The 20,545-nt window shown below is 48.3% G+C and overlaps 1 protein-coding gene across 19 annotated transcripts in view; it reads right to left on the reverse strand.

The window, feature by feature from the left end:
* Nucleotides 1-230: 230 nt before the first annotated feature.
* PHLDB1 (pleckstrin homology like domain family B member 1) overlaps nucleotides 231-20,545 on the reverse strand; it is a 500,781-nt gene continuing 480,466 nt past the window's right edge. For 5 of the 19 annotated variants that reach the window (XM_069614414.1, XM_069614415.1, XM_069614427.1 and 2 more), the window contains 3 exons: nucleotides 10,894-11,113; nucleotides 9,989-10,074; nucleotides 231-2,390 (listed from right to left, as the gene is read on the reverse strand). In XM_069614414.1, the coding sequence (XP_069470515.1) occupies nucleotides 2,250-2,390; nucleotides 9,989-10,074; nucleotides 10,894-11,113 (447 nt within the window). In that variant the 3' untranslated portion in view covers nucleotides 231-2,249. Of the gene's footprint in view, nucleotides 2,391-3,659; nucleotides 3,699-9,484; nucleotides 9,869-9,988; nucleotides 10,075-10,893; nucleotides 11,114-20,545 lie in introns of those variants that run through there. The other 14 variants (XM_069614416.1, XM_069614417.1, XM_069614409.1 and 11 more) reach the window with 8 other exon arrangements.

A 20,545-nucleotide genomic window follows, 5' to 3' on the forward strand; every position in this document is an offset into this window, starting at 1 on the left:
TTACGGCACAGTGTACGCGTGGTCAACTGTTCAGGTGTGACCTACTACGCGGGCCATTTATTTAGGCTTAGCCTATTGATGAGGTGGTATAATGGCAGAGCAACAGCTGACTGAGCAAGAGAAGCAGCCAGACATTTCACAACAGGATTCACACGATGGAAAGGCAGAAACACTTACCAGGACAGGAACATTCAGACCGGAAACATTATCAGACACAGAAAAGCCTGATGTTTTCTCAAACAGCTTTTATTTTTCACCAACCTGTTTACAAACACTAAAGCCAGCCCAGGGTCCCGAGACGCGGATGGAGAGGTAAGAAGGGCAGGTTTCAGTGTGGAGGAGGTCAGCAGACTAGGCACAGACACCCAAAAGTACCCCAGACTTGGCCAGGGACCAAGATTGCAAGGAGGAACAGGCATCTTCTATGAGAGAAAACTAGATCAAGGCTTCTGGAAAGCAACTTCACAAGAGAAGGAAGGTCCTGAGAATGGGGAAAGAGGGGTTCCATTAAGGAATTGTCTGGCGGCATAGCATACCTTGGACTAGGTGCTCTGGTAAAGGGGTTGTAACCCCCTAAACCCAACCAGGCTTAAAACGTAAGGATGTGTGACCCTTTTGCCACCAGACCACAGAAGGTCAGAAAGACCACCCACCAAAATTCAAAAGGCATCAAGGAAGCGAAATGGAACCCCTTGAAACCCTCCCAGAACACAAGTACTGACTCTCAGCCTCTCGTCTCAAGAGTAGGAAAAAAAAGAAACAAAGTTACAGCACCATTAGGTCCCCCTCGCCCTCCCCAGCAGACCCACCCTTTTCACGACCGCAATAATATTCGGGAAGGCACACAGTAGGCAAGGTTCATCCCTGCCCCAGGCAGCATTGGGTAACGCAACTCCAGTCGGTAAAGTCACAGGCCGCGCAGGGTGGCTGGCTGCTGCGGCGACACATACAACAAAAAAGAAACACAGAAAGCAATGCATGATGGGTATCAGGCATCCACTGGCCTGAAGAGTGCGCTCCATCTGAGTGGCAGTCGAGTGATGCCAGAATGCACCAGTCTTAGTAAGGTAGGCGGGGGTTCCGCTACAGGGCGCTCCAGCCCTGCCTACATGTTGCCGCCAAGGTGTTGGGGCATCCTCCCCTATCCGCGTGGCTCCTGCCAGCTGGAGGGTTTCCAACAAACACGCACAGCCCAAGCCAGATCGCCCACTGCTAGAGGCTCCACCCCTCTCCCCCATTATAAGGGTAACAACTCTTTGGTGGATCGGTTTGTACCATTTTCTTTAGCGTATTATAGATGGCAATAACGAGAATTAATAAGCATTTTTTTTTTAAAAAAAAGTTTCATATATAAAAACCCGCCTTCCAAGTTGAACCTTTGGAAAAAAATCTCAGTGAAATACGGGCCCCTCTCAACGGATACACCAAATACCCAGACCCTCACAGAATGCCCGGTCCGGGAAGAGTCCAGCCGTGTGGACAGTCCATTCTTGCACATTTTCCCTGAAAACACAGTCTTTATTGCAAATGTTTAAGGCGCTCCAGAACTGTCCGTCCTGTGAGAACCGAGAAATTCTTCCACCTGGAGTGTTGCATGAAAAAATACATTTTTTTCTTCCTTTTTGCACATAAAAATCAGTAAAAAGTTTCTCATTCGTTTTTAAATGAATAAAATATTTAAATACTTTGTTAGACTCTAGGGAAAGATAAGATATGTGTTCATAGTGTTTTCCTCTTGGCTTTCTCATTTTCTTATTTGTTTTTCTCAAAGTCACTTGTCCATTTGCAGAGGAAGGAGTACCACAGCCTAGTCATCATTTGATGTCCGCGCTAGACTTGATCCGAGGTCTTAAGATGGGATATCGTCATCCAGAAATCATGTTTTCTTTGATGAGGCAGCGAGATGCACATGTTTGCAGCCATGGGGGGGAATGAGGGAATGCTGGCTGCCATTTAAAGAGGCCATTTTGTGAGGCCATGCTGGGCAGCCATGTTGAATCCAAGGTTGGCATTCTTGTTGGCCCATAGGTGGATCCTGCTGGCGCCCTAATAGGTCACCCGTTCAACCCCGATTCGCGGGTTTGAGGCACATGTGTAACGGGCCTCCTCCTTGATCTGCTCAGAGGCGTCCTAGGTTCTCTTGGCACTGGGGAGACGCATCCAGCCTAGGAGCGTTGATGTTCCTAGGGAAGCCGGGTCTGAGAGAGTCTTCCATGAACAGTCTTCGCGACAGCCCTCGCGTGCCCTGCTCATTTCATGAACTGTGTGTAGCCTTCGGCGCCGGTCACAATCACATCCATCCATATCCTCATGGCCTCCGCTGACGGTGCCACCATGTAGTAAAGACGGTCATGAGTTTTGACGCAGAAGGTGAGGGCTGGGTTCGGACTCTGTAGGAGAGAAAAAGGACAGGAGAATCAGACCTCACTACTCATGGAAGAAACAGGTGCATGGTCCATTCTACACCTTTAAAAACAGCTGCTGCTTCTCTGTAAAAAGTGGGGTGGGGGTGGGATGTACGAGGAAGTTTAGAAATACAAATGTAACATGTAAGAAAGTATATTCATGAAACCATGCATGCAAGTGTTTCTCATTGCAGAGCCGTAGACCTGTGTGTCACAAGCACACATGCCGCCCGATTTCCCCCACGTAACTTGTCAGGTACAGTGTATGATCAGTTGTGGTAGGACCCTAAGCAACGAGAATATGGGAGCAAGCCACAAGCGGCTGGACCATTATCTCTAGGGCTTGACTGGGATCCAGCACTCAAGGTCCCTTATGTATTTATTTATTTATGTATCTTCTTATAGTGCGCCAGAGCTCACAGGCATCCTTCTGTGCTGCTTCCGCTTCCGGACTCCCTTCTTCTTGGGACCAAGAAAGCAAGCATAATGCTGGAGACCGTGTATGGTTTGTATGACAAGAGTAGGCATGAAACGTAAGTATTTCTATAGTCCCTTGACCACTAGTTAAGGGTGATCGTCTGGGAAAAATGAATAGTTAATGCATGCCAGCTCCAAATAAAATTCGTGCAACTCAATTTCTGCAGAGCATTTTGGGCTGCCGATTTCGAGAACGAGCCAGTGGCGATAGTTGAGAGCAGGCTGCTCTTAATTGAAGTCCAGCAAAAGACATAACGGAGTACTGTGTAGTGCGGGTCAGGGAGGGTTAAAAAGGAAAATTGAACTTTAAGAAGATCTGATGCACTAGCCTCCCAGGTACCCTGTGCCCTCCAGAGCCAATAAATATATTGCCTGGCGCAGGTTTTGTTTTTAGGGGTAATGGGGCATGTTTCTTATAAACTCCCTCCTCGAGACAACATTCTTTTTCTATGTCTAGCACGGGTGGGAGAAATGGCCCGCTCCACCTTTCATAGGCCAAATAACAGGCCCAACCGGCCAAACTCCCTCTCCAATCCATGCACGACATAGTACTGTTTTTCTAGGTCTACCCTGGCTCATGAACAGGACTGATCGACATTTAAAGGACCAAATAACCATCCAGTAACCTTATAACCACATGAAAATGTGGATGTTTTCCAAGTCCGACAAAATAACCTTTCCAGCCCTAATGACCAGACACAAGAGACCAACACACAAGAAAACCCAGTGCTGTAGAGTAACAGGCAATGGGCACGAAAAAGCTCCCTTAAAACAAACCTCTTTCCGGAATTGAGCAGGGAGAAAGTCTGAGATCTGCTACGGAAAAATAAGAAGTCTATTAACAGCTGCGAAAAGAAAGGAAAGGTGGGGTAGAAAGCAGGGGATGAAAGGCAAGAAAACAGAAAAGACAGGAGAGGCGGGGGAGAGAGACAGGGGCAGAAGGACAAGACACGCGGAGGAAGTGGGCAACGCATGGAGAGTAGCACAGGACAGAAGGATCAGGAAAGCGAGGCAGCTGAGAGATGGGAAGGGATGGACATAGGTGGAGGGAGAAAGACAAGGAGCATAGGGAGAGGAGGACATAGGGCAGGTGCAAGCAACATCATCCAATCAAAACTCTAAACCAAATGCAGAGTGGAAGTGGTGCATGCAGTAATGCGTGGCAATCTCCAAAAGGCACACTCACGAGTCGCATGCGCCAACCACCGCCCCCCAACACTATGTGGGCATGTCTATGGATGTAGGACACAGATGCTGAGACACCAAACCATGGACACAAAACGATGCTATGGTTTTCCCTAAAACCCCTTAAGCCCAACTACGTTTTTAGTTATCCATTCCTCTGCAGAGGATGCTAAGAAAGATTTCTCTCTACAACACCGTCCCTTCCATTTCTATGGACCCCTACATGTTTTGCTTTTATTTTTGCTTCTGACCTACTGGTTGCAGTACAGTGAAGCCTCCGGCTTTCATTCATTTGTCATGGGGAAACTGACATGTCCTTCAGGCTGTCCGTACTGGGAAACATGGTTTCCCTTAGTCTTGTTACTTTGTTACCACATTTGGTAACTTACCACTTGGGTAACTTTTTAATCATTGTTCAATGCATCTTACAATGGAGTATACGTTTTCTTTTGCCGTAGACTAACACTCAGATGGTTTTTGATAACTCTAGGTGTTCCAAATGGACAAGCTGGTGGCAGCAGTTACGTTTTGCTATGTATTGGTATATTTTACTTTAGACTTACCGCGTTTGGCTACCAACTGTGACTAGTGTCCAAACATGGCCGTGCTGCATGGTTTTTCACTTGTCCCTTTGCCATCTTGTCTCTAACCCTTCTTCCAGGTCTGTGAGGCCAAGAAAATCCTTATATAGGCTCCCAGTGCCTGGTAAAGCAGAGGCTTTTCACGGGCTACTGCAGGGCCATGTGTGTTTGCTGCCAGGAAGTGGGTTGGCACTGTCTGGTGCCATTCCACAAACTAGCTTCAAGGTGTCTGAATGGTATTCATGAGTTGGGCCACCAGTGGTCCTGATTGGAAGAGAGTGTGAGTGTGAGTGTGAGTGTGTGTGTGTGTGTGTGTGTGTTCTTTAATTGGCTAGTGGGAGTGTCAGCTCTTACCTGGCTTTTGGATAAGAAAAGGACCCCTGTACCCACTCTAGAGAGATCCGGGAAGAAACCAAAAGGAGCCAAGCATCCTGTCCAGCTGCAGGACACATGGAGACCATAGACCCATTGGACAAAGACCTGGTGACCAACTTCTGATGCTGTCCTGGAAGAGTCCTGTCTTGTAGGTGATCTTCAGCAGTCCTGCAAAGGAGCTACGGCCCTTGCAGTTAAGGGGACACCAATTCTCGAGGTGAGCTCGGAGTCCTGCGAGGAAGAGCCTTCGGAAGTACCTCTGGAACGCCCAGTGGCTGACAAGCTTAGACTACTGTGCTGCAGACACTGCTGCTCAAATTGAGGCCTGGAACTTGGGGGAAATTGCCAGATTATGCTACAAGACTCACCTCTGCCAAATTTCGTGGTTCCAGCATCAAGAGGACCAGAGATGGGAGGCAAAGTCCAACTGTGGCAAGTGTGTCCCCTTGTGTCACCGTGCATCGGTGGCCATCGTCCGAAACAGCTTTCCTGCACCCGGTCTAATCCAGTGCATAGAGGGGCCCTCCATCAAAATCTTCTCCATTCTCTAACCCGAGGACCTTGTATCAGCATTAGTCGCCGACCAGAGAAGTGCTCGAACCTGCAGTCCCTGGACATTAAGGGCTGAAGCTGATGGAAGGAAAAGCGACCTCGGACCCTCTTCAGAAGATCTGCCAAGTCCTATGAAGAATCAGATTACGGGGGGCGAGTTGTAACATTACTTACCTGAACCCTATCTTCCCCTTTTAAAGGTTTGGTCACTTTTACAACAGTTTGGCGTTGCCATTGCTTGTTCGCGCAAGCACTCAAACGTCAGGGACACTTTTGTTATTTAGAACAACTTGTCCTCTACCACTTGGAACTCTTCATTGGACCCCAGAGCCCCTACACTAATGTGTTCCTATCTCAAAAAAGCATATGGAACTTTGGTGAACTTTTGGGCACAAGGTCCCTTACATCTTAGGGGTGGACTTCTAAAGTTAGTGTGGTATCTCGGTGGACCTGTAGTGCTGCATACTAATAATCACCTTCTACTTAGAAGCAGGTTTGATTGACGGAAGGAGTTGAAAAGCATTAAATAGCAAAAAGAAGTCATTGTGGTCGCTTCTTCATTTGTGTTTCCTTTTTTCACAAATCATAGATTTAAAAATATTTTTGGGATGGAATGGGCCGCTTCCTGAAATCACCACCACTGGCCATCTTGCGGTTAAGAGTAACCTTGAGAAAAATATACTTTATATAGCACTTGATGCCAGATCACTCCTGCTTCCAGGCACTGAAATAAAAGGCCACATTACTAAATGTAATGTTACTCCATTCATAAATCTCTGCAAGATGAAGGGCTGAGGTAGTGTGGTCGGTATTTGAACCTGTGATTTCAGGTTCCACACATTGCAGAGGTGAGCGTTGAACACAGTGTTCTCTTCCTTGTGGGCATGTATATTATAGAAGGTCCACTATGCCCCGAAGATGGGATTGGGAAAGAAGTAAAGTAGACCAACCTTCCGATTGATATGGAAATCTGAAAAGGGGAAGGGGTGGGGGGGGAGAAGGCCCAAAGAGCAGTCTTGTCTTGTCTGTAAGAAAAAAAGGTGCAAGCTTTCAAGGGGTAAGAGCTTAAAGTTCGCGAATTCCCATCACAGCGACCCGGAGAACAGCCTTCAAAGTTGTGGGTTTGCAGTCTCCCTGGTGGTCAGACTATTTTAAGCACCTGGACTATGCAGGGCTGGTTTACAAGCACTTCAGAGGGACACCTTGACCGGGGGGGGGGGGGGGGGGGGAGGGGGGGGCTTCAGATGAGATTTTGAAGTAGACAGTATTTTACTCTCTACTATTAAGTAAAACTACATATAAGTTATATACGAGTTACTGTCAGGTGGGATACTTTATGCAAGTAGTAATATATTTTTTAAAGCAAAAGTATTTTGTTCTAATATACTTTGTGCGTACTATGTACAAAACTGTGTTTTTGTTATTGTAATCCTATAGATTCCCTCCATATTATAGAAGAGTAGTGGACTCCGTGTGTGTGGTAGGCAAATACACGCCCAATACAGCTGTGCAGGTGGCACCAAGGGGCAGACATTCATCTTTGTTTAATTGTTGGAGGTAGTCGCTGCATATTTAAAATGTGCAAAACAGGCAGGTACGTGCCTTACATGGATGGTTTGTTAACATCCCCATTTGCATTGAGAAATATTTCATCTTAAAATGTGTATACGTGCCTTCTAATGGCGTGTCAAGCTACCTGGATGGACCCGAGAGGAAACCAGTCGCTAAACATCACACGGGCAACATTTCATGGATGCACTGCACTCGCTACGGCTCAATGGCAAACCCGTGCCCTTATTCGACTGTGCCATGGCCACAGGAGGAGTCTGAAGCGGGCATAGAAGGGGGATGTGCAGCGTCGTATCTGGATACAGGTGAAGTTGCCGGGGAGACATGCAAGAGTCAGAAGATGTCCAGCATCCTAAAGGAGAGGGACACGCGGACACTGGCAACTGGATTGGTGCATTTCCCATCCTCCTAGCTGGCCAGCCACACCCAAACTCCTATTACGCTATAAATACAAGGTAGCTAACCTCGGGATGAACCCAATTTTGGGAAAGATTCCGTTCCAGACAAAGGCGGCCTGCTGACGCTCAACCTGGCAAAGTAGAGCCTCTGTCTATTCCATGGAAAACAGGGGTGGGCCGGAGGTTAAGGGTCACGTGCCAAAGTCCCCCGGCAGAGTCAGAGCAGATTTTACCCCTCAACCATAGCAATACAGGAAAGAAAGGGGCTACCAGCACCAGCCAAGAGATCTTTGGGAGAAGGCATGGACAGGAAACAAACGAAATCCTGGAAAGACTGTCTGGTGCTGTATTGGTGCAGTGCTGCCTCTATGGTGATCTGTGGCACATTGTGACATCCCAAAAGGTGGCCTGCTGTGTGGAATGCTGTCGATGCACTTGCCCCTACAACCTTCACACCCCCCTCCATTGCCCCCATTGTACGCTCTCACTTTGTGCCCCATCCAGTATGGATGAATGAGGCACCCTAAAGCTGGGCAAACCTTCTGCCATTCCGCCGTCCCTGACCACCCAGACAGGGTTTCTTGCACAGGCACATGCAAACAATTACACATACAATAGGCCACACATGGGCAGATGACTCACACTGGACCATGCAAATATTTGCCCAGAATCGCATACAAAAAGGTTTCACAGGTCACTAAAAGGGTTGGTCTATGCACGAGCCTAGACACATGTCCCACAAACATGCAAGCATGCACAGCACCCTACAAAGGCAAAACTATTTCTAAATCCCTCCAATGCCAGGAATTTCACACATTCAGAAGCAGACCCATGTAAGGGACATGTACTTGTACACGTGTGCCCACCATCCACAAAATACAGTATCCACAGAGAAGATGCAGTGACCATTTCTCTGCACCAAGAAAACAGTCCAAGGAGCGCAAGGGCTTCTGACGATCACCAAGACTCAACACAGCAAAGACAAACAAAATCACACAGCAAAGAAATCAGCACACTCGAGGGGCGGGAGGAGGCTGATTGGGGGGGGGGGCACTGGTCCACTGTAAATCTGGTAATTAGGTGGCAGGTAAGGAGTAGTAAGGAGTCATGGCAGAGATAGTACGTGGATGTTATTGGCATAGCAAGGAAGAAAGCACACGAAAGGGAAACCGCATGTTAAGGAGCTGAATGGATACTGTAAATTGGAAGACATTTGGACTTTACGAAGGGATCGTGGGGGGGGGGGGGGCGGGTGATCAATGGGGGAAGGGATGAAGAGAGGAAATCAAGGGGGGAGAGAGGAAATCAAGGGGGGGGAGAGGAAATCAAGGGGGGGAAATCAAGGGGGGGGAGAGAGAGGAAATCAAGGGGGGAGGAAATCAAGGGGAGGGAGAGAGAGGAAATCAAGGGGGGGAGAGAGGAAATCAAGGGGGGGGAGAGAGGAAATCAAGGGGGGGAGAGAGGAAATCAAGGGGGGGGAGAGAGGAAATCAAGGGGGGGGAGAGAGGAAATCAAGGGGGGGAGAGAGGAAATCAAGGGGGGGGAGAGGAAATCAAGGGGGGGGAGAGGAAATCAAGGGGGGGAAGAGAGGAAATCAAGGGGGGGAAGAGAGGAAATCAAGGGGGGGAGAGGAAATCAAGGGGGGGAGAGGAAATCAAGGGGGGGAGAGAGGAAATCAAGGGGGGGAGAGAGGAAATCAAGGGGGGGAGAGAGGAAATCAAGGGGGGGAGAGAGGAAATCAAGGGGGGGAGAGAGGAAATCAAGGGGGGAGAGAGGAAATCAAGGGGGGAGAGAGGAAATCAAGGGGGGGAGAGAGGAAATCAAGGGGGGGGAGGGAGGAGGGAGGAGGGAGGAAATCAAGGGGGGAGGGGACATCCAAGGGGGGAGGGGACATCCAAAGGGGGGAGGGGACATCCAAAGGGGGAGGGGACATCCAAGGGGGGAGGGGACATCCAAGGGGGGAGGGGACATCCAGGGTCAAGAGACAGGGAGAATAGGGCAGTGGTCGAATCGGGCGGAAGCAGTGTTCCTCTACTTTTTAAAAAAATTAAGTTCAACTGTTCCTATACATTTATTTTTAAAAGACATTTTTCCGGAGAGGTTTAGTTTTAAAATCAAACATAGGATTGGCAAAGGAATTAGAGGGAGTGGTGGAGGGGTGGGAGGGAGTACAGCAACAGGGCAGTGTAGGTGAATGCGAGGTCAGATACAGTAAGGGCAATTGGCGAAGGGTAGCAGAATAGAAAGGCAGATACAGAAAATATGGGGCCGGTACAGCGGAACTAAGGATACATACATTTGCCAGGCTCAGGTTGAAAATTCCTTTCTGGAAAGAGAGAAGACACCCATCCACAGAGAAAATGAGAAATGAGGAAGATTAAAAGGAGTGAAAGAGGCGGAATGTGAAGGCCGTGCCCTGGCGGCCTTTCGGGCATGGTGTTCTCACCTTAGCAGCACTCCGCAGGTGGTCGTAGTAAACCTCCTCGATGGCCTGGAAGTAGATCACCCCTTTCAGCTTGGATTCATGTTTATCTGTCCATAAAAAGGAAAGACAGCAGTCATGCGTGTGTGCTTGCATGCATGCATCACTTGCATTTTGTGCATGCCATGAAATCCTCGAGAAAAACTAGTTAGTACAATTGTGTGGTCATTCCTTCATGACCACTGGAGGCGGCGGAGCAAACCCAATCCTGCTCTCATCCCATCAGGAAGTCATGCCTCAGAGATGCTTGCACCCATCTGCAAGGGAAATGCTTGCAAGTGTTGTACCAGCTCATGTGAGGCACCATTCACTGCTTAAGAGAAGCGGAGTCTTACACACATGCCAGAGCCTGGGTGCTCTTGCATGTGAATGGTACATGTCCCAGGTGTGCTTTTAAGCCTCCACGAAAGACAGGGTGTATGCTTTCCAGCGAGATTGGTTGGGCGGTGAGCCTCTTGCAAGTGTGTGTGAGAAAGAGAGAGTGTGTGTGAGAGAGAGTGGGTGATTGAGAGGGTGAGAGAGAGAGTGTGTGTGTGTGTGTGAGAGAGAGTGGGTGAGTGAGAGTGTGTGTGTGAGAGTGAGAGAGAGTGTGTGAGGGATAGCGTGTTCCCTCGTATAAACAGAGCCGGGTCCAGTTAAGGCGCTACCCTCGTTTAAGAGGGGGAGTGCATGTTCTCTCCCTTTTGTAAGCAGAGCATCATTGAGTTTCACTCTCCCCCTCGTGAGACAAAGCATTCGAGTGAGCACTTGCGTAAATAGGGAAAGTGTTGCGTTAGCTTTCACTCCCCAACGAGACATGGTGTACTGTTTAGTGCAAGCAGAGGAGAGTTCGCCTAAGGCTGTGACCATGTAGATGCCAAGTGCCTCACCAACGTAGTAGGACAGAGTCCGCTTGAGTCGGTCAAAGACAAACCAGCGCTTCTTCCAGGACTTGATCTTGCCTCCCATCTTGGTCAGGTAACCCTTGCACATCTTCTCAGTCACAATGACGTGGCAGCACATGTCCACACTGTGGCCCGATGATTCGATGTGAGTCTTTAGGTCGAAGTCCTCCTTTCTGATTGGTAGGTAACGGGTTAGGGGCCGTGCCTGTACACAATAGAGGAGGAAAATGGCGTTAGACGGGGTGACCAACGTATGATAGTTTGTAGGTGCTGGTGTGCTTGATGCATGAAAGGTGCGGATGCTGAAGGAAGGAGGGGTGGGACTGTTGGAATCCCGTGGTGGGTTAATGTGAGCCGTTTGGTTAGTTTGGGCAGTTAACACAGTCCGGTTCTACTGTGTTTTTTTTTTGTGGCAGATTGTTTGGCTCCTGGAGTAGTTAGTACAATTAGGTCTCTGAGGTTATTCATGTCAGAGCTTTAGGATCTTGGAGTCATTGGCGTCAGTGTTGGTATTCTGTTGCAGCCGTTATATCTCTTGGGTTTCTGTGTTGGATCCTGTGGCTGTTAGATAGCCTATCAGCCACCTGGTCGGATTTTATCCTTCCTCTCCGAGTGGGGGGACCTCTCTGCCTCACTCCTGGCCTCAACTACTCAACTCCTCCTTCTTGGAGACTTCAACATGCACCTGGATGCCTCCCGTCCTCCGTCTGGACTCTTTTGCGACCTCTGCGACTCTCTCTCACTCACTATTCTCCCTTCTGGCCCAACTCACTCGGCAGGGCACACTCTTGATGTTCTGATCTCCTCAGACCTTCCCCTCTCTGTCCCTATCACCACTCCTCTCTCCTGGAGTGATCACTTTCTCCTCTCCTCCCACCTCACCCTCCCTAACCCTCAGGCCAAGCCACTTCCATCACTGCCACCCACCTTCTCGGTCATCTGACCCATGAAGCGCGTGTCAGCTGATGCTTTTGCCACCACCTTCTCAACCACCCCCTCCCCCGCTGGATGACTCTCATCCTGACAGTCCTCTCCGCGCTCCACTCTGCTATATCTGATACTCTTGATATCCTTCCCGTCACGAGGCATCCGCCTGAAGCCCAAAGCCAAGTGCAACTACTGGTTCGATTCAGACCTTGTCATCCCAAAAGTGTAGGGTGGCCGAGACGAAATGGCGTGCTTCATGTACATCCTCTGACAAGTTGTCTGCAAAGGCAATACAGGCTCTATGTCCTAACCAAGAGAGTGCATATCCAAGCCCGCGTCTCTGCGGCATCTAAAAACTCGGCTGAACTCTTTAAAATCTGCAAGGAACTGGCCAATCCTGCCGCAGTCTCTACCTCTCCTGTCCCCTCCCAGGCCCTCTGTACGGCATTGGCTTCTCACTTCATCTCTAAAACTCAGGGCATCCTGTCCTCTCTCTCCTCCTATTTCCTCCCTCCCCCGCTCCCTGCTCTTCCTCTGACCTTTCTGCAGCCATCTCTCCTCCCTCCTTCTCTGCCTTTCCCCTGTTCTCCGCAGACAAGGTTTCTAGACAAGTCTGATCTATGAAAGTCTCGTCAAAACAGGTTCACCCCTGTTCCTCCAAAACTATCAAGGACCACATTGACTCCCTGGCTCCTGCCCTGGATGATTTCTGCAATCACTCCTTCGCCATTGGAGTCTTCCCATCCCCCCTGAAGCACTCCCTTGTGCACCCCCTTAAGAAACCCTCTGCCGACCCCTCCTGCCCGGCTAACTATCGCCCCCAAAATCTCCATCACTCCCTTCCTGGGCAAGCTCCTGGAGAAACTGGCCATCTCCACACTGAATATGTTAGTTGTCTTCATGACCATCAGTCTGGCTTCAGAGCTGCCAGAAGCATGGAAACTGCTCTCCTGAACATCTGTGAAGAACTGCTCTCCAACCTTGACTCCAACACCCCTTGCGTCCTCATCCTGCTTGATCTCTCTTCTGCCTTTGACACTGTCAACCATGCCATCCTGCACAACCGTCTCCATGAGAACCTTGGTATCACTGGTCAGGCTCTGGCGTGGCGGAAATCTTTCCTCTCCAACCGACACTCCCAGGTCCAACTGGGGTCCTTCTTCTCTGCTATCTTTTTCTCTGCCTGTGGTGTCCCCCAGGAGTCTAACCTCTTTCCCTGGCTGTTTTACCAATACCTGGCACTCCTGGCCCACCGCATAGCCGCTCTTTACCCCAAATTTCAGTGCTACGTGGGCGACACCCAGCTCATCTTCAGGCTACCCTCGGCCTCCTCCTCTACTTCCTTCATCTCTGTCTGTCTGCTATCCAGGAGTGGTGTGCCGTCAATGACCTCTGCCTTAATGCCAGTAAGACTGAGATTCTCCTCATTGGCACACCCGCTTCCTCCTTTCCTGTAGCTCTCTGGCCGGCCTCTCTTGGCCCTCTTCCTGTTCCCACCTGCAAGGCTAAAAACCTCGGGGTCATCTTAGACTCTACACTCTCCTTCTCCTCACATCTCTGACGTCTCTAAGAAGTCACACTACCAGCTGCACCTCCTCAGAGGTATTCTTCCTTTCCTCTCCTTCCCCCAGAAGCTCACTATCTCCAGAGCTCTGGTTCTCTCTAGGCTGGACTATTGCAACAGCCTCTTTCTAAATCTGCCTGCTTCTACTCTCCGCCCTCTGCAACTTATTCAGAACAGGACTAAGACTTGTCCTTGGCCTCAAGCCCAGGGATCGTATCTCTCCAGGACTGAAATCTGCACTGGCTCCCAGTGGCTGCGAGGATTAAGTTCAAAACCCTCTGCATCGTCCACAAGGCCTTCTGGGGCCTCAATACCTTAAACCCTCTCTTCCTAAATACCTTCCTTCTCGAGCTCTTCGCTCATCTGCCTCAAACTCCCTCAGGATCAGTCGCTTCTTCAAGCAACAAGTTGGTGGTAGGTCTCTTTCTTCAGCTGGGGCCTCCCTCTGGAACAGCTTCCCTGCCTCCCTGAAACTTGTGGAGAATCATCTTCGGTTCCGGAAGCACCTCAAAACCTTTCTCTTTGCGTCTGCTTTTCTCCTCCTCTCCCTTGCCGACTTCCTGGCTGACACCGAAACTGCAAAGGTTAGCTGGCCACCCTCTGATCTCGGGCCCAGGTCCCCTCCCCAGCCAGTCGCACCCCTGCACTGCCTTCCCGGCAACCCCCACTCTTGGGGACTGTTTTCTGTAGCCCTACAGTCCCACTACCAGCACTTGACACCCGAAGTCAGCACTTACTCTTGCACTTGCCACCTGATAGCCATACCTTCACTTATTGTTATTTATTTTCTTATCCCATGTACTGCACTGTCCTCTCGCCCCTTTCCCCCGCACTTCTCCTCCTTCCGCTTCCCATGCACTTGCATGACCTGAATGACACCTGGCCCAGTAGGATCGTTGTCCGTCTTCCCTTTGTTCCCCCTCCCTTGCCTTATCACGCCTTGAAACACTTGTGTATAGGCACGTTATAAATGCCATATCATATTGGATTTTTGGATTGATGGTTACGTCTCTTTGGTTGTTGGAATTGTCTTATTAATGTTAGGTCTATGGTTTTTTGGGGATTGTTGGGGGGGTCGTGTGGATGCTATTAATTTTATGTCTCAAGTTTTTGTGTTGCCCTGTTGGAACCCTGTTGCTGTTAGTACTGTTGGGTCTCTTGGAGATTTCACGTTGGTCTATTGGGATAGGTTGAAATGCTGGTATGCTGTGGTTTTGAGGGTTTGACTGTTGGGTCCTTTAGGCGCTTAGAAGGATGCAGGAATCAAGCCACTGAACAAATCAGATTGGCTGTTAAGAGAAGGTAGACTTAAAAACCCAAGAGTTCAATCGCAACATAGGACACATTCATTTTATTTGCATAAACTGTAAGATGCAAAAATCATTCCTAAGAAAAGGACATAATACCCCCAGCACTGACTAGCTACATTATAACCATAAATTTGGAAATGGATATCCTGGATATCCCCACCCCCGGCACCTGATGGGGCGAGGGGCCCGTTTGTTTATGCAAACTGTTAGCGTTATAGTGTGGGCCCGCAAACGGCGTGGCATTAAGCTGCAGGACCAAGCTCGCTGGTGAGCACCTTTCTCTAATCCAAGCCCGCATGACCATGTAACACTCCTTTGTCTGCAATGGTTTTCACGTTTTAAATTTGTGCCGCCTCGCGCCTGTGTGAATCCCTGCCCGACTTCCATGCCTCCTCCCCTCGATCCCTCCTACATCCCCACCCCCGGCACCTGATTGGGCGAGAAGCCCTATTTGACCACATTCAGTAGGGAAGCCCCTGCCTTTTGCAGCCCCCACGGCGAAGTGCCCCAAGGCAAAGGACGGCTCCAAAATAACGGCTCCTTATCGTGTCTGCAGGTGTCAGCAGGGGAGGCCAGTGGCCAGCCGTCAACCAGCAGCAACCTACAAGGTAGGTGTGGGGAGCAGAGCAATCACTCTACCCCGGAAGCCATGCCACTTTACTATTACCCAAGTCACATCTAAATAGAATTGTGAATATTGCCTTAAGTCACATCTAATGAATTCCACACTGAGATAGGATTGTGAATACTGGTCTGTCCCACATTGAGATATAACTGTTAATATTAGCATGCATCGATTCTAGACAGGACTGTAATAAATATTGCCACTGCCACACTTGCACAGAATTTTGGATATTAGCATGTGTCTCATCTAGACATGACTATGAATGCTGCCACTTCCGCATTTAGATATAATTGTGAATACTAGCACGCATCACATCTAGATTGGATTGTAAAAGTAGGCTTGAGTCGCTTCTAGGGAGGATTGTAACTAGCTGCCTAAGCCACATTTAGACAGAATGGTGAATGTTAAGCAGTGCCACCTCTAGTTTTACTGTGAATATTAGTCAAGGTCACATCTAGACAAGATTGCGAATGTCAACCAGTGCCACTTTAGTTCTAACTTTGATTATTAGCTCACGTCACATCTAGACAGGATTGCAAATGTTAGCCAATGCCACTTCTGGTCTTAACTGCGATTATTAGCTTACGTCACATCTAGATAGGACTGTGAATGTTAACTAGTGCCACATGTATTTTTAACTGTGCATACTAGCTTGTTTGTTTATTAATTTGGTAACATGCACTTAACCCTTAGGTAGCTGGGCGCAGCAGATAAAAGGATACTTGAAGCTTAGTTCCATGTAAAAGGTACAGTGAATACAGTAATAATACAGGTGAGTCCTGAAGGAGGGTACAATGGGTACAGTAAAACATACATGGTCAGGTGCAGAGGTAAGTACGGTATAGAAACCAGGTATCAGATGTCATTTGATCGTAACTAGTTTAGCATATTGCGTCTGAATCGGGAGGTATGGCTTGTCAGTTCGAAGGGCTTGAGGTAATGCGTTCCAGGTTTGTGCAGCTTTTAATGGGAAGCTAGAGCCACCTGATTGGATTAGTTTAAATCTAGGGAGTAGGAGTTGCCTGATCTGGATGGGCGGGTCAAGGTTCTCCTAATCACCCTCTCTGTGAAGTATGGGTTAGCTGCATTATTGAGGCATTTGAAGGTGAGTAATACGGTTTTGAGAAGGATCCGGTCACTTATTTGTAGCCAGTGATGGTCTCTTCTTATGTTCAGAGCTGTTCTCAAGGCATTATTTTGTAGTGTTTGTATTTTATCTAGGATTTATTTGTTGGCTCCTAGGTATAGGGTGTTGCAGTAGTCCAGTTTCGACATTATTCATGCATTGGCAAGAGTGATGCAATTAGCTTTAGATAAGAAAGGTCTGCAGGCCCTGATAAGTTTGCAGGTGTAGGCTGTAGATGATGCCAACGAGTTGACTTGTTTCCTTAGGTTTCTTCCTCGACTCCACCCCAACTCTAACGTTTTTACCTCAGACAATGCTTTGATTGTGTTGCCGTCAATATTGAATGCAGTGTAGCTGGAGCAAAGTTTTTTTAGGTTAGCATCTAAACCCAAGATCAGGATCTCTGTTTATCGTCATTCAGGCAGAGGCCATGTGATGCCATCCATGTCTGAATGATGAGGTATTTCTTGTTTACCAAGGCTGTATCCTTGACAAAATTGCCCGAAAGGGGGCGGGAGGGGGGGGGAGGAGGAGGATCTGGGTGTCGTCTGCATAGTTAGTGTAGGTGACACCCAGTCTGTCCAATTTGTCTAATAGGGGCTTGGTAAAGATGTTATACATAGTCGGTGAGATGCACGATCGCTGTGGAATGCCGCAGGTGGTTTGGATCAGGCCTGCAGATGCTGAGGGGGAGAAGACTATCATCGTACGATTAGCTAGGAAGGACTGGACCCAGGCTATAGCATCACTCGAGAAATGGGCAGCTGACGCAAGGGGTTTGCATAAAACTGCATGATCCACCAAGTCGAAGGCAGCCGACAGGTTGAGGAGGAATAGCATAGCTGTTTTACCTTTGTCCTTGAGCTCGTCGATTTGGGTCTTTAAATCAATCAATGCCATTTCCGTGCCATGTTGTGGCCTGAATCTGGATTGTCGGGAGCCTAGTAAACGGTTTGCTTCGAGGTAGTTCTGAATTTGGAGGTAAGCTACTCTGTCGATTATTTTAAGGAGGAAGGGGACCGTGGTGATCGGTCTGTAATTAGTCTGGGTGGAGGGGTCTAGAGTCTTTGAGTTTGTTAGGGAAGGTGTTGGTCTTGAAGGAGGCATTCATTAGTTTCGAAATGAACTGCGCTAGGTCTCTTGCTGCGTCCTTGATTATTTTCGCCAGGCAATTGTCACCCTGACAGTTTGATTGCCTGACCTCACTTTGGGCAACTTAGTCGAGCCTAGCCAGCCACCCAAGTCCTAGACTTTGCAAAAAGCTTGCGTCACATCTAAACAGGACTGTGAATGTTAGCCAGTGCCACACTTCGATATAACTGAATATCATCCAGCACTGCTACGGTACGTATAACCCAGAAGACTATGGTACGTATACCTTACACCACATCTGTGGACACCGCCTGCAGGGACGGCCAAGTATCCATGCACCGTAGAATGCAGCTATGGCTTTGTTTTTCTGTGTAGCAGTACACACAGCCAATCTGGACTGAAATACCTGGCGTACCTCAACACCTCTGCCACTAGCATCTGGCGAATACCTACAAAATAAATCTGGTATAGCTGGTCACACATCGACTCTCTCTATAATAGCAATCTATCGCACACCACCAACAGCGCCCACCCACATGCCTGACCTCACTTTGGGCAACTTAGTCGAGCCTTGCCAGCCACCCAAGTCCTAGACTTGGCAAAATGCAAACATGCATCTCCTAATCTAAACTCTTCATAATGTTCCAGCAAATTGACTACGGTCCCCCAGGGCGTGCCAACCCAAAAAGTGCATTGTTTGTTTATTTATTTATAACGGGCACCAGACCGGAGGGTATTTGGGCGCAGAAAGCATAAAGAGGATTGTTCAGCTTAGGTTACAATGCTGTGCATTACAATACAATACATTAATAGACAGTACTAAGAAATTATCATACAAGTGAACATGTGGAGGCAGGAGGCATCAGAAAGCAATTATATACAGAAATAGGGTCAGTAGTGAGAACGGGGCGTAGTGAGGAGTTAGATGTCATGTTCCTTAATCCACTGGATTAGGTTGGATCTAAAGCGAAGGTAGGGCATGTCTTCCCTTAAAGTAGGGAGTGAGTTCCAGTTTTGGGCAGCTTTGACTGGGAAACTGCTGCCACCCGTCTTCATGCGTTTGAATCTAGGCACTCCCAGAAGGTTGGCAGTGGCTATTCTGGAGGGGTGATTGGTGGATTGTCTCACAAATCTAGAAGTGAGGTATTGTGGGGCGGCCAGGTGTAGGCATTTATGTGTCAGGGAAGCTGACTTGAGGAAGATTTTATCTTTGGTGGAGAGCCAGTTGTTAGATCTTCTTAGGTCAGATATGTGGGCTTTCTTGGGAATGTTAAGAGCTGCTCTCAATGCATTATTTTGTAAGATCTGGATCTTATTAGTGATAGATTTGTTACTCCCTACTTATAGGGCATTGCAATAATCCAATTTGGATAATACGAATGCTCTTGCTAGAGTGATACAGTTGTTGGGTGTAAGGAATGGCTCGGCTGCTCTAATTAGCTTACAAGTGTAGGCAGTCGCCAAGGCCATGGAGTTTACTTGTTTTTTGAAGGTGAGCGTGGAATCTAGATAGAAGCCAAGGGTTTTAACTTCCTTGGCTACAGTGATGTTGTTGTTGTATATAATGAAGTTGGAGTAGAGTTGGCCTAATTTGTTGAGATTTGCTGTGGTGCTGACGATGAGGAGTTCCGTTTTGTCATCATTCAGGCATAGACCGTGGGAGGCCATCCATGCCTGGATGATGAGGTACACTCTGTCTACGAAGACCAAATCCTTGTTGTAGTCTCCCGTCAGCGGGATGGATCTGTGTATCATCCGCATAGTTAGTGTAGGTGATACTCAGGCCATCTAGATCATCAAAAAGGGGCTTTGTGTAAATGTTGTACAGAGTGGGTGAAACGCAAGAGCCCTGGGGCACACCACAGGTAATAGGTATAGGGTGTGCAGCTGCTGAGGGTGAGAAGACCTGCATGGTTCTATTGTCTAGGAAAGATTGAATCCATCCTATAGCCTCTTGTGAGAAGTGGGTGGCAGAGTCCAGGTGGTGACAGAGAATCTTGTGATCGACCAAGTCAAACGCTGCTGAAAGATCGAGCAATAGTAGTAATGCTGTATTGCCGTTGTCTCTCAGGGTGCCTATTTGTGCCTTAAGTTTGATCAGTGCAGTTTCTGTTCCGTGTTGAGCTCTAAAATCTGATTGCCCTGCTCCAAGAAGGGGGTTGCATTCCAAATACTGTTGGATTTAGAGGTACGCCACCTTTATCTAGGATTTTAAGCAGGAACAGTACTGTGGTAATGGGGCGGTTGTTTGTGGGAATGGATGGATCAAGAGTTGTTTTTTTTTTTAGGAGTGGGAGGACCCACGACTGTTTCAAGTTGTTAGGGATGGTTCCAGTGGAGAATGAAGCATTTATAAGCTTAGTTATGAATGGGGAGAGGTCCTGTGCAGCATCCTTTATGATTTGTGCTGGGCAGGGGTCACCATGACAGTTGGACGGGTTGAGAGTGAGGATGACTTTTTCAACTTCTAAGATGGATACTTTCTTAAAGTTGAAGAGGGGAGTCAGCCGTTCAGGGGTGGGGGGGGGGGGGGTGTAAGGTATTCGAGGGCAAGGCGGCAGTGTTATTGTTAAGATTGGAAGCGAGGAGGAGGGATTCTTTTTTGTTGTCGATTTTTGCCTGTAGGGTCGTTATTTTATTAGCTAGTGCGCTCTGGATACTAGTGCACCAGTTTTTATCCTTGAGGCAGGTATCAGGGGCTTTGATAGGAGTTTCTATTTCTTTGAGAATGGTGAATAGTTCTTTAGTGTTGGAGTTGGCTTGGGAGATACACAATTTGTATGATTCTTGTTCAGCAAGGATTATTTCTTTTTTGTATAGGGCTGCTAATTTTGTCAGGTTGGTTTTGTTAGCATCTGACGGGTCACGTCTCCATGTTTGTTCGCAGATACGTTTCTCTAATCTGATGGCTTTTAGGTGGGGAGAACCAAGTGTTGACATGTTTTTTCTGTTTGCTCTTTCTAGATTTCAACGGTGCTATGGTGTCAAGAGCA

Source organism: Ambystoma mexicanum, chromosome 9 (genome assembly GCF_040938575.1).
Source record: "Ambystoma mexicanum isolate Mex_15411 chromosome 9, UKY_AmexF1_1, whole genome shotgun sequence".
Taxonomy (NCBI): domain Eukaryota; kingdom Metazoa; phylum Chordata; class Amphibia; order Caudata; family Ambystomatidae; genus Ambystoma; species Ambystoma mexicanum.